Source organism: Entelurus aequoreus, linkage group LG03 (assembly GCF_033978785.1).
Source record: "Entelurus aequoreus isolate RoL-2023_Sb linkage group LG03, RoL_Eaeq_v1.1, whole genome shotgun sequence".
NCBI lineage: Eukaryota > Metazoa > Chordata > Actinopteri > Syngnathiformes > Syngnathidae > Entelurus > Entelurus aequoreus.
In genome coordinates this window covers 51,919,563-51,932,348 of record NC_084733.1, presented here as the reverse complement: position 1 = coordinate 51,932,348, position 12,786 = coordinate 51,919,563, and the positions used below count along the sequence as shown (strand labels likewise).

Here is a 12,786-nt window from a genome sequence, read left to right as displayed (position 1 = left end):
ACTAAATCCTTTCAGCAAAAATATGGCAATATCGCGAAATTATCAAGTATGACACATAGAATGGATCTGCTATCCCCGTTTAAATTTAAAAAATTCATTTCAGTAGACCTTTCATGGCTTTATTAACTGCAGCAATCAATAATTTTTAGTAATTTATCGATTAATCGGATAAAACATTTCTGGTCTCAACGCGTATTGTAGGGAAAAGTAATTGAAATAAACAAAACATTTATTACTATGACCTTCATTCTTTTTTCTGATAAATACAAATCAACATTAGTGATGTGGGGATCTATACTAAAACATTGATACCGCCAATACCAGATCTTTCTGCCATAATATCAATTCTCAAATCAAAACATCAGTACATTTGATACTTTAGCTATTTAAGATAATGTATACCATTACCAGGAAGACAGTGTAAAGTAACTACCGTAATTTCCGGACTATAAGCCGCTACTTTTTCCCCTCGTTCTGATCCCTGCGGCTTATACAAGGGTGCGGCTTATTTACGGCCTGTTCTTCTCCGACATCGACAAAGAGGATTTCGGTGGTTTTAGTACGCAGGAGGAAGACGATGACACAATGATTAAAGACTGACTTTGGTTATTTTGATAACGTACAGGCGAGCACTTTGTATTACTTTGCACCGTTGTATTATTTGTACTCTGCACGAATGCTGTTCGCCATGTCAAAGATGTGAAAGTTTGATTGAATGATTGAAAGATTTATTGTTAATAAATGGGACGCTTTGCGTTCCCAAACAGTCATCTCTGTCCCGACAATCCCCTCCGTGGTAGCAGGAACCCCTATATACTACGCTAATTACACATCAAAACCCTGCGGCTTATAGTCGGGTGCGGCTTATATATGGAGCAATCTGTATTTTACCCTAAATTTAGCTGGTGCGGCTTATAGTCAGGTGCGGCTTATAGTCCGGAAATTACGGTAAATCATTGAGATTTTGTCTAAATTAAACACGATTGGTGGGGACTACTTTTTCTTTAGTTAAGTTAAAGTACCAATGATTGTCACACACATTTGGCGAAATGATTCTCTGCATTTGACCCATCATCCTTGATCACACCCTGAGAGGTGAGGGGAGCAGTGGGCAGCAGCGGTGGCCGCGCCCGGGAATCATTTTTGGTGATTTAACCCCCAATTCCAACCCTTGATGCTGGGTGCCAAGCAGGGAGGTAATGGGTCCCATTTTTATAGTCTTTGGTATGACTCGGCCGGGGTTTAAACTCACAACCTACCGATCTCAGGGCGGACACTCTTAGCCTAGGTTAATAAGTAATGCACAAGCAATAAAATTACTGGCTATTAAACTGAGTCACTTCGCATTATAAAACAAGTGTATGTATCATTTTATCGTGGGCTATTTGGAGACACTACATACTGTACAGTAAAGATGAATATAAATAAGGTAACACATTCAATGCAGAATAATGCCATAATTTGTTTCACCCTGTGATTTAATATTGTTTCGTTTTAAATTGTGTATTGATTCCCCAAGAGCAGCAACACTTGAAAAACTTTATTTTTTATTTTTTATTTAACAGACACATTAGGTATATTTGCACAAAGTATTGGTATCAGATCGGTATCGCCAATACTCGCCAGAATTTTACTCGGTATCGGATCGGAAAGAAAACCAGATATATCGCACATCCCTAATCAACATTGAAATTTCACACGTGTGCATTAATAAAAAAAACAAAAAACGATCACAGCCCACACACACCACCGTTCTCATGTGCACTCCTTTGCAGTGGCTGTGCGAAAACAAATTTCACATATTTTTAGTTCTGGGCACCCCATGTGGTTTGGATTTCATAAAATGTTATGAGTTAGACTCATTAAACACTTAATCAAAGCAACACAATATGAATCAAATCTTCTTAAAATATAATTAATCAATTTATTCCATTAGTCACTGCAGGCCTATAAGCTATTAACATTTTATTATTCACACACATTTGTGGTATTGGCTTTTCAGCATCCATCCGCACATCACATTTAGGATAAGTTTGGTGGGATTTGAACACGGTTAAAAATTACCTTAAAACTTTAAGTAAAGTTAAAATCCCAACGATAGTCACACACACACTATGTGTGGTGAAATTATCCTCTGCATGTGACCATCCCCATGTTCACCCCCTGAGAGGTGAGGGGAGCTGTGAGCAGCAGCGGTGGCCGCGCTCGGGAATCATTTTGTGATTAACAACACAAACGAAAAATATTATGGCACAAACCAGCACAGACGGCAGTGGTTTCTTAATATTTGCAATGGGGGGAGCAGGGGGCAACTTCACACAGGTGGTCATGTGAGCAGGCTGTGCATACAGACCAGTATTGCCGCATTGAATTCTCTTTAGTATTAATTGCGACAACAGTTTGGGGGCCATATTGGTTGTTGCATTAAAGTGCAGCATTGCACACAGTAAGCCGCATGACTGACTGCAAGAGGCCCTTGCATGCCTGTGGGAGTGTGTGGCGTACTTCATGGTTTACGCCTATAAAATAATTTCCCTTACTCGGAGGAAAAAAGACGGGCAGCAGCACTGGCACAAGAGTTGGCATACGCTTAAGCAAATAAATATTGGAGTACATATTTAAGTAGAAGAATGTAGCTAGACTATAGCTTATGATCACAGAAGCTAATCCTGGTAGTCACGTGACAGACTGCAATCATGCAACAAATAATACATTTCTGACTCATAAAATTGCAGTTTATTGCAAGCGTTCAAATAACTAAAATATACCCCTTTGTATTTTTGTGGCCTTTAGCACCCCCATGTGTTCAAACCAGGCAGTGCTTTGACTATAGTGGAAATCACTCACATGACTTCCATCCATCCATTTTCTACCACTTGTCCCTTTCGAGGTTGCGGGGGGGGTGCTGGAGCCAATCTCAGCTGCATTCGGGCGGAAGGCGGGGTACACCCTGGACAAGTCGCCACCTCGTCACAGGGCCAACACAGATAGACAGACAACATTCACACTCACATTCACACACTAGGGCCAATTTTTTGTGTTGCCAATCAAACTATCACCACTTATCTTTTATTATTATTATCTTGCAGATAATTATAAAATATGTTAAACACAGCACCCAAATAATTAGCTATTTACTGAAATCTACTTGATTTTTCATTCATACACAAATGTCATCTTACAAGCTTTCATTTTTTTGGATGTGCAGAATGTGGATGTCTGGACTACTAAACTCTTGGTCTTGTTTGCTCAAAGGGATTTCTTCCCAATGGAAACTTTGTTGCAGCAACTATAGGACAAAAATAAAGGACCACAGTGACCAATAGGACCAATGGAAAAATATACATTTTTACATTCATATATTCAGCGATACAAAACATAGTTACGCTTTTTCTCACCTCAAAAAACTGCCTTTCCACTTTTGGGTTGATGCCCTCAGTGCGTTGCTCGTAGCAACAGATGATGCAGGTCTCTGGTCCAGCAAGCAGTTTCAAGGTCTCTGTCAATGGAGCAATCGACTGTGCAGAAATTTAAGTTATTGATGACGGATTGTGGATATAGTGAAACTGAGGGAAATGTCAGTCTAAATGTAACCCTACCTGCTCGTAATAAATGCAATCTGCCAGAAGGACATAGTCAGGAAACGGCAGGAAATCAGATACATCTTCACCCCTGGAAAACAAATCTCTAACTAACACATGTGGACAGAATATACAATGTGTTGTACATGCAGTGCAGATATAAACCCTATAGATCAGTGGTGCCCAAACGTTTGCCTCCAAAAGTGAAAATCTGCCAATAGTTTTTGGGCCAAACAGCACCACCAGTGAGGAATTTAGCCTCATACCGGCATACTTAAATATAAGTTGTGTGCGTAATTCAATTAACATGCAACTCTGCATCGTTTATGTGCATTTTTGACCTCAAAAGATTCAAAACAGTCATTTTCTGCAGTTTTTCGCCAATTCTAGGTGTTGTTCTGTAATCAGTTCTTCCTAGATATTTTATCTGATCGCTTTCAACCTTTACCCGGACAGATTAGACATATGGAGGATGCTAAATTTGGAAGTGTTTAGGTCTTCATTATAGTACGTGGGCAAAGTATGGCAACCAAGATTATTATTTTCCATAGAGCGTCAGAAATCACAACTTTACTGTAGAGCAGGGGTCTCAAATTCAAACAAAACTAGTTACCCTGTGTAGGTGCCAGCTAAGGTTACTTATATTATTTGTGGTGTATTCTCTTGTGTTGACTAATTGGCTTGTCATTTGGTGATTGGTGGGGTTGTGAGTCACGTGGAGTGTAGTACATCAGCAGTAGTAATATCAGCTGTTGAGGAAGTGAGAGGGTGACAGGAGATGTCATACTTTGCTGACTGTATTTAGAGCACTTTGATAGAACACATTTAATTTGATAGAGCACATTCAGTTTGATAAAATGTATTAATAGACACGTTAAGTTTGGGAAGTTATTTTCACTATTGTTTCAAGCAAAATAAATATTTAAAATGCAACAACATTGAAGAAATCCTTTTTGGACATGCCAGGCCGTCTGGCGGGTACAAATGTTTACCCCGTTCAGCCTCTCGGCGACTATACGTGCTTTTTTTTGTTGATAGTCCCCTAACATCCTGTAAAAAAAATCTATATATTTTACAATTTTAAAAAATGGTAGCTCAGTCACCAGAATTTTAACATTATATTTATAGTGGGTTTTACATCAATTTACTGTGAATTGAAAAACGGTACCACTGTTGTTTTTATGTTAAATTCTGGTGATTGAGCTGCCAATTTTTTTTTACCGTAAAATCTATGGCCATTTTTTACAGTGCCATCCATCCATTTTTCTACCGCTTGTCCCTTTCAGGGTCGCGGGGGGTGCTGGAGCCTATCTCAGCTGCATTCGGCGGTAGGCGGGGTAAACCCAGGACAAGTCGCCACCTCATCACAGGGCCAACACAGACAGACAACATTCACACTCGTATTACTATGAAATGAAAAACAGTACCACTGTTATTTTTACCACAAACATCTGGCGACCGAGCTGCTACTGTACAATCTACAGTCCTTGTTTTTACAGTGCATTACTGTAAATGGAAAAATTGTACTACTGATGATTTTGCAGTAAATATCTGGTGACTGCGCTGCCAAGTTTTTACAGTAAAACCTACTGACGTTTTTCAGTGTAGCCTTGCGAACATGCCATCAATGACTGTGCAGCTTGACACTAAAAGAACACCTTCAGGCAACTACAACCCTAGACTAACACCCTCTCCCCACCACATCCCACCTCCCAGGATTGTAAATAATCAAATGTAAATAATCAAATGTATATACTTGTTCTTATGCTTTCTGAGCTCACTATGTTCACCGCTCGCTGTACATATCCTACGAAGTCAGACCTACACTGTTTCAATGTCCATTTCTCAGATGATATTATTGTTGATGACTGAAGTGCTGATATCAACCAAACCTAAACACCCCCCCCCCCCCCCCCCCCACACCCGGTATAGCTCGGTTGGTACAGTGGCCGTGCCAGCAACTTCAGGGTTCCAGGTTCGATCCCCGCTTCCGCCATCCTAGTCACTGTCGTTGTGTCCTTGGGCAAGACACTTTACCAACCTGCTCCCAGTGCCACCCACACTGGTTTAAATGTAACTTAGATATTGGGTTTTACTATGTAACAGCGCTTTGAGTCACTAGAGAAAAGCGCTATATAAATATAATTTACTTCACTTCACATCCCACCACCCGGATTGTAAATAATGTAAATAATTTAATGTATATACTCTGATGATGATTAACTTGTGTGATGACTGTACTATGCTGAAAGTATATATTTATACCATGAATTGATTAACGTGGACCCCGACTTAAACAAGTTGAATTGAAAAACTTATTTGGGTGTTACCATTTAGTGGTCAATTGTACGGAATATGTACTGTACTGTGCAATCTACTAATAAAAGTCTCAATCAATCAATCAAACAGGGGCCAGTATGAATATGTATTCAATTTGGTAGCCACCATTTGACGGGCCAAACGAAATAACACGGCGCGTCAAATTTGGCCTGCGGGCCCCACTTTGGGGGCAGAGACAAACTCTACCATATTAAATATAAAATATATTAGTACAAACCATTTTAGTACCTTGGCAGTTATGGATCCATTATGGATGAGTGTGTGGTTGTCTTGGATGTTGATGTTCAGGAGGCTCTGTAGATCCTCCAAGTCTGTCACACTAACATGAGCGCTGTAGTAATCAATTCAGAAAAACACGAAGTATGTGTAAGGTGGGTAAACTAATACACAAAAGTAAGGCGTATAATTGTATTATCTTATTAACTCACCCGAGTGTTGCTGCCATCAATCCCACTACCCCAGTGCCTGCCCCTAACTCCACCACTCTTCGACCAGCCCACAAGTTAACTCCTAAAGATGGTTCGTGAAATAGTTTCGTCTCTAAATACTTAGCAAGAACAATGGCGGCATCCCAAACCACGCAACCAACGTCCCCCATATGACACTGATTAACCTTCAAGACGGAGCCGTCGTGTTTCTCAATTTCTCTCACAAAATAGTTGTTGTGGTCGCCATACGCCGCCATGTTAGTCCAGCCGGCGAGAAAATGGAAGTTGGTATTTGGTATTTTCAAAATAAGAGTGCTACGCGTTAAATGGGACAGAATGTGTGTGTTTTTGCCGTGTCATCATGTTTGCTATAACGTGGCGTGTTCTGTTTTTTTGTTTTTTGTTATTTGGCGAGAGGTGTGGGGGGGATTAATTACAGTATATAATGTAGGTCATGATAAACTCACAAAATTCTCTAATATTTTTAATTTCATATTTGACGAGCATGCGCAGATGCGAGCGCCAGATGTCATGGCGGCTGTTAGCTTTTTAGCTAACAAAAGTCTCCGTTGTACGTGTCTTTAATTGCATATTAACGTTTGAGAATGTAATTATGCGCAGCTGAACCAACAACCTGGGAAATATATATAATATACTGAGAAAATTTGACATTTACGATGTTTCGTAGCAGCACAGAAGAGATAGCAACTAGTGACACTTCAGAACATGAACAGACTTGTGAAGTTACTCCAGTTGACACAATTGCGTTGAATGAAACCACTTCTTTCAACCCAGTATCAGCTTCAAGCTCGGATGGAGGCAGTACTCGTTCGAGCAGTGGTCCATCACGACCTCGCCCAGCACCAGGTAATTTTAGTGATACCTCGGTTTTTGGTATTAACCCATTTCAAAGGGTCTGTAGAAAACTGACTTGTTTTTCCTATAGGACATCATGTAAATGAATTTAATCTGTTCCAGACACCCACACATGTTAACACAAAACCCGTTTTATAGTGAATATTTATAGTTTACGTGCATAAAGCACAGTGGCGGGCCGTGCGTTTCCCACCTAGGCCTTCAGTGATGTCCGACTTCAATGATTACCTCTCAAAATACCATAATTGATGTCTCCACATGATCATTGCTGGGGAAATACTATACAGGAACACATTTACACCCTACTGTGTATTGAATCACATTAACAGTGTACACAACGGGGTTATTTTTTGGCGCATTTAAAAATAAATTAAAACGCATCAGCAGTTAAAACATACCGTACATTTCTCTGCTTGGCTTGTGCAACTTCCGGTCAATAAAGTTTGATTCAATGTACACACTTCTCAAAGATATATTAACTGCCCTGACCACATGATGGCGACAAATACACATGTAACAATGTTAATTTAATGACAAGCATGACACACTTTAACAACAACAGTTTACAACTTTTAGTTGTAACAGAACAGCTACTGTCAACAACTTGTGATCTGATTAGCTATGGCAACTGTCTCTCAACTGTATGTGTTCTCAAATTCAGTGTTTTTCAACCTTTTTTGAGCCAAGGCGCATTTTTTTCATTGAAAAAATCCGGAGGCACACCATCAGCAGAACTCATTAAAAAAACGAAACTCAGTTGACAGTAAAAAGTCGTTGTCGCAATTGTTGGATATGACTTTAAACCATAACCAAGCATGCATCACTATAGCGCTTGTCTCAAAGTAAGTGTACTGTCACCACCTGTCACATCACGCCCTGACTTATTTTGAGTTTTTTGCTGTTTTCCTGTGTGTAGTGTTTTAGTTCTTGTCTTGGGCTCCTATTTTGGTGGCTTTTTCTCTTTTTTTCGTATTTTCCTGTAGCAGTTTCCTGTCTTCCTTTGAGCGATATTTCCCCCATCTACTTTGTTTTAGCAATCAAGAATATTTCAGTTGTTTTTATCCTTTTTCGTGGGGACATTGTGGATTGTCATGTCATGTTCGGATGTACATTGCGGACGCCGTCTTTGCTCCACAGTAAGTCTTTGTTGTCGTCCAGCATTCTGTTTTTGTTTACTTTGTAGCCAGTTCAGTTTTAGTTTTGTTCTGCATAGCCTTCCCTAAGCTTCAATGCCTTTTTTTAGGGGCACTCACCTTTTGTTTATTTGTAGTTTAAGTATTAGACACCTTTTTACCTGCACACTGCCTCCCGCCGTTTCCGACATCTACAAAGCAATTAGCTACAGGCTGCCACCTACTGATATGGAAGAGTATTACACGGTTACTCTGCCGATCTCTAGACAGCACCGACACTCAACAACAACACATAATTTGCAGACTATAATTACTGGTTTGCAAAAAATATTTTTAACCCGAATAGGTGAAATTAGATCATCTCCCACGGCACATCAGACTGTATCTCACGGCACACTAGTGTGCCGCGGCACAGTGGTTGAAAAACACTGCTCTAATTCATCCGCGTATCCAATTACAGGACGGGTAAATGTCACGTTCAACGTGAGGCCATCTAGAAGGCCTTACTGACAACAACTAGTGATCTGATTGGCTATCGTAACTAGGGATGATGTTTGATAAGAAATTATCGAGTTCGAGCTTATAATCAAATCCTCTTATCGAACCGATTCCTTATCGATTCTCTTATCGAGTCCAGATAGGTTGTTGTATATGGAAAAAAACACACAATATTTGGTTTGACAAAAGCTCACTTTTATTATATAAGAAAAAAATAAAATCTAATAAATAAATAAATATTGACTGCTACCCCCCTAAAAAAAAAAAAAAAAAAAAAAAAATATTGACTGTTGTTACCCAAAGTATATTAAGTGGGATTTTTCAGAAAAACAAATATATACAGTAACACAAAAACAACCTGTCTCTGTGATCACTATAGGTGTATAAATAATAATATAGTGTTAAATAAAATCAGTCCCTTGGGCAAACTTAAAATAATACAGCTCTCCAAAAAGTGCACTTCTGCTGCTATTTGACATAACTGTTTGTTATGATGCTTTGACATTTTTGCACTTTATTTCTTTATTGAAAGAAAATTCTATGAAGAGAAAAGTTGTTTGCAAATGTGGTTACAATGCTAAAAAATGAAAAGTTAAAGCTAAAAAAAGAAATAAATTATTGAGTTAAAATCTTTCTTTATAGGGGGAAAGATGTGATGTTATGAGCTAGGGCAGGGGTCGGCAACCCGCGGCTCTAGAGCCGCATGTGGCTCTTTAGCGCCGCCCTAGTGGCTCTCTGAAGCTTTTTCAAAAATGTATGAAAAATGGAAAAAGATGAGGGGGAAAAAAACCTTTTTTTTTGTTTTAGTATGGTTTCTGTGGGAGGACAAACATGACACAAACCTCCCTAATTGTTATAAAGCACACTGTTTGTATTAAACATGCTTCACTGATTCGAGTATTTGGCGAGCACCGTTTTGTCCTACTAATTTTGGCGGTCCTTGAACTCACCTTTAGTTTGTTTCCATGTATAACTTTCTCCGACTTCCTAGGACGTGTTTTATGCCACTTCTTTTTCTGTCTCATTTTGTCCACCAAACTGTTAACGTTGTGCGTGAATACACAAAGGTGAGTTTTGTTGATGTTATTGACTTGTGTGGAGTGCTAATCAGACATATTTGGTCACTGCATGACTGCAAGCTAATCGATGCTAACATGCTATTTAGCCTAGCTATATGTACATATTGCATCATTATGCCTCATTTGTAGCTATATTTGAGCTCATTTAGTTTCCTTTAAGTCATCTCAATTCAATGTATATCTCATGACACACTATCTGTATGTAATATGGCTTCTAATTTGTTGCGGCTCCAGACAGATTTGTTTTTGTATTTTTGCTCCAATATGGCTCTTTCAACATTTTGGGTTGCCGACCCCTGAGCTAGGGAAAATAACAACTACACTACCCAGCATGCAACGGGAGTGACAAGCATGCTTGGTAGCCCCAAAAAGTGTTGTTGCATGTTGCCACCGGCAGCTAAGAATGAGTTTATGGGCACGCTGTGAAAGTAAATGTCAAGGACTCAGCCAACACGTCTTGTCTGCATTATTTATAATTAGACAGACAACACATATACAGAGTGATTTTGTTTTGTTTACAAGGAAAGAAAAACAAAAGTTAAAAAAAGGAGATGTCATAAATATGTATGTGCTGCGGTTGCTTTAAGAACGTTGCGACAGCTGCCGTAAAGGAGGTGCGTTGCTAGCCTGGTTGCTATGTTTCCGGTTGGTCGTAACAGTGTTCGTCATGTGTTTGTACCCTGTTCAAATCTCTCAGTAAAGTTATTCATTGGATTATACCTTTTGTTTTGAACTTTATTACACCTTGGAGCGCGGTCCATTGTTTTTCCTGCTTTCCCTATCTGCGCCTAATGACTGAGCTACGTGACGTAATTTCTTGTGATGTCTCAAGGGGCATTTCTGGTCGGGACGGGATTCGTTCCGAGGGATTCGAATAAAGAACCAACTCTTTTTCTTTACTATAGTGGTCTCGATAACGGGTACCGATTCTCAAAAAGGTATTTGAGTCCGAGGACTCGGTTCTTTTCTTATCGAACAACCGGGAAAACCGGTTTCGAGTATTATCCCTAATCGTAACTGTCTATCACTGTATGTCCCCGTTCACTGACAGTGCACGGACACCTGCATTGTTGATTCTGAAGGCGTCTGGCAGATTTCGTACACCATGGCAACACAAGCTAGCTGAATTCTGATTGGATACAAACTAAAACCAAAAACCACAGCACTAGAATGAGCATAATATGACATGAAGAGAATATGTGAAGTGAAGTATATTTATATAGCGCTTTTCTCTAGTGACTCAAAGCGCTTTACATAGTGAAACCCAATATCTAAGTTACATTTAAACCAGTGTGGGTGGCACTGGGAGCAGGTGGGTAAAGTGTCTTGCCCAAGGACACAACGGCAGTGACTAGGATGGCGGAAGTGGGGATCGAACCTGCAACCCTCAAGTTGCTGGCACGGCCGCTCTACCAATCGAGCTATACCGCCCCATGAATAATTTTAGATATTAAGGGAAAGTAAATGAAAAAATAATTGTATCTTTAATTATGATCATGATTTCTTGTTATGTTAGGCCAGCAGAGAAGGCCTTGCTGGCCCTGATGGCACACCACTGATAAAGCAATAAAAAAATGCATATTAATGACAAATGAGGTGGGCGAGACAACTTTGCTCTCTACAAGACTACTGAGGACAGGGTCACATTACCCTTGTAGCAGTCAGTATGTGTCCATGCACTAAATTAGTCTGATTTCTCAAATTGTTGGCTCTAAATAAGCCTCCTAATGTCACATCGGGGTCGCATTATTTTGAGGTGGTTGTAGATTAACTACGGTCAAAGTATTGGACAGGACGTCGAAATGTGTAATAAAGTTGAACTTTATATAAGAAAAAAATGGGGATACAAACGGTACAAAACGATCCTTATATGTTGTTATCTGTCATTCATTCATCACCCGTAAACTCGTAATTCTCATCTCAACAACCACAATGCACCTGCTCCCGGTCTTTCTAACATCCGGTTTGCCGCAATGCATTGTGGAACATGCAGTCTTTTAGTTTACCCTTTGTTAGGCTATTGAGTAGAAACAACTCAATTCAATGTCAGTGTTTCTCAAATAATCAATATCAAATACATGTATAATTCAAATCAATTCCCTTTTAACTATTTTTAGCTGTAAATATTAATAGATCAATTTATCAGCAATTAAATCAAACATGCAAATTAGGAATGATCATTACACATGAACTATATAACCCATAAGTTACAACATCCTCCCCCCATGAACTACGTTCATCTAAATCTCAAGACAGTACAGTAACTGAATAGGTCTTCTTAGCAAAGTCCCTGAGGGAGTGCGGACTATGCACGACCTGACAAGTCCATCTCGGCCGGTAAACAGTTATGTGATTCTTCCCAGTTTCCAGGTTTGTCTGGGGGTGTTGTCCTCTCCAATGAGTACAACGTCACCCACTTTTAGTGGGGTGGGTGTCGGTGTGTCACAGCGGTGTGCTGACTTCAAGTCCAGTAAGTAATCCTTACGCCAGGCGTTCCAGAAGCTGGTCGTGAGTCTACGTCTGTACTTCCATCTTCGAGTGATCTCTGTCTTGAAGAACTCGTCAGCAGTTAGTTCTCCTTTTTTCTTTGATTTTGTTTGAGCATTGGCTATGAATCTCTTTATCCAGGCTGTCACTCTGAGAACTCTCTTCAGCTTGCTGTATCTTTCCAGTTCTAACACCGGTTCAGTGGGGTCTGTATCATTTGCAGCGAGCTGCACAGTGATCTGTTGGCTGGACCTTAGTTCTGCATTCACCTTGTCTGGAACATTGTCATTTTCAGTCTCCTCTGACTGATCAGTTGATGTCAGAACGCTGGGCCCGTTCCACCATAGGTGGTTCTGTATCAGCC

The 12,786-nt window shown here is 39.9% G+C and overlaps 2 protein-coding genes across 3 annotated transcripts in view; one reads left to right on the top strand and one right to left on the bottom strand.

The window, feature by feature from the left end:
• Positions 1-1,737: 1,737 nt before the first annotated feature.
• Positions 1,738-6,649, bottom strand: vcpkmt (valosin containing protein lysine (K) methyltransferase). The gene is made up of 5 exons (XM_062040571.1): positions 6,350-6,649; positions 6,139-6,252; positions 3,600-3,672; positions 3,399-3,518; positions 1,738-3,289 (listed from the first exon to the last, which is right to left on the bottom strand). Exons 1-5 carry the CDS (start codon positions 6,604-6,606, stop codon positions 3,179-3,181), a joined length of 675 nt encoding a protein of 224 aa, XP_061896555.1. The 5' UTR covers positions 6,607-6,649; the 3' UTR covers positions 1,738-3,178.
• Positions 6,650-6,741: 92 nt separating this feature from the next.
• msh4 (mutS homolog 4) overlaps positions 6,742-12,786 on the top strand; it is a 42,069-nt gene continuing 36,024 nt past the window's right edge. The window contains exon 1 of one of the 2 annotated variants that reach the window (XM_062040570.1): positions 6,742-7,216. In XM_062040570.1, the coding sequence (XP_061896554.1) occupies positions 7,027-7,216 (190 nt within the window). In that variant the 5' untranslated portion in view covers positions 6,742-7,026. The remainder of the gene's footprint in view (positions 7,217-12,786) is intronic. The other variant, XM_062040569.1, reaches the window with a different exon arrangement.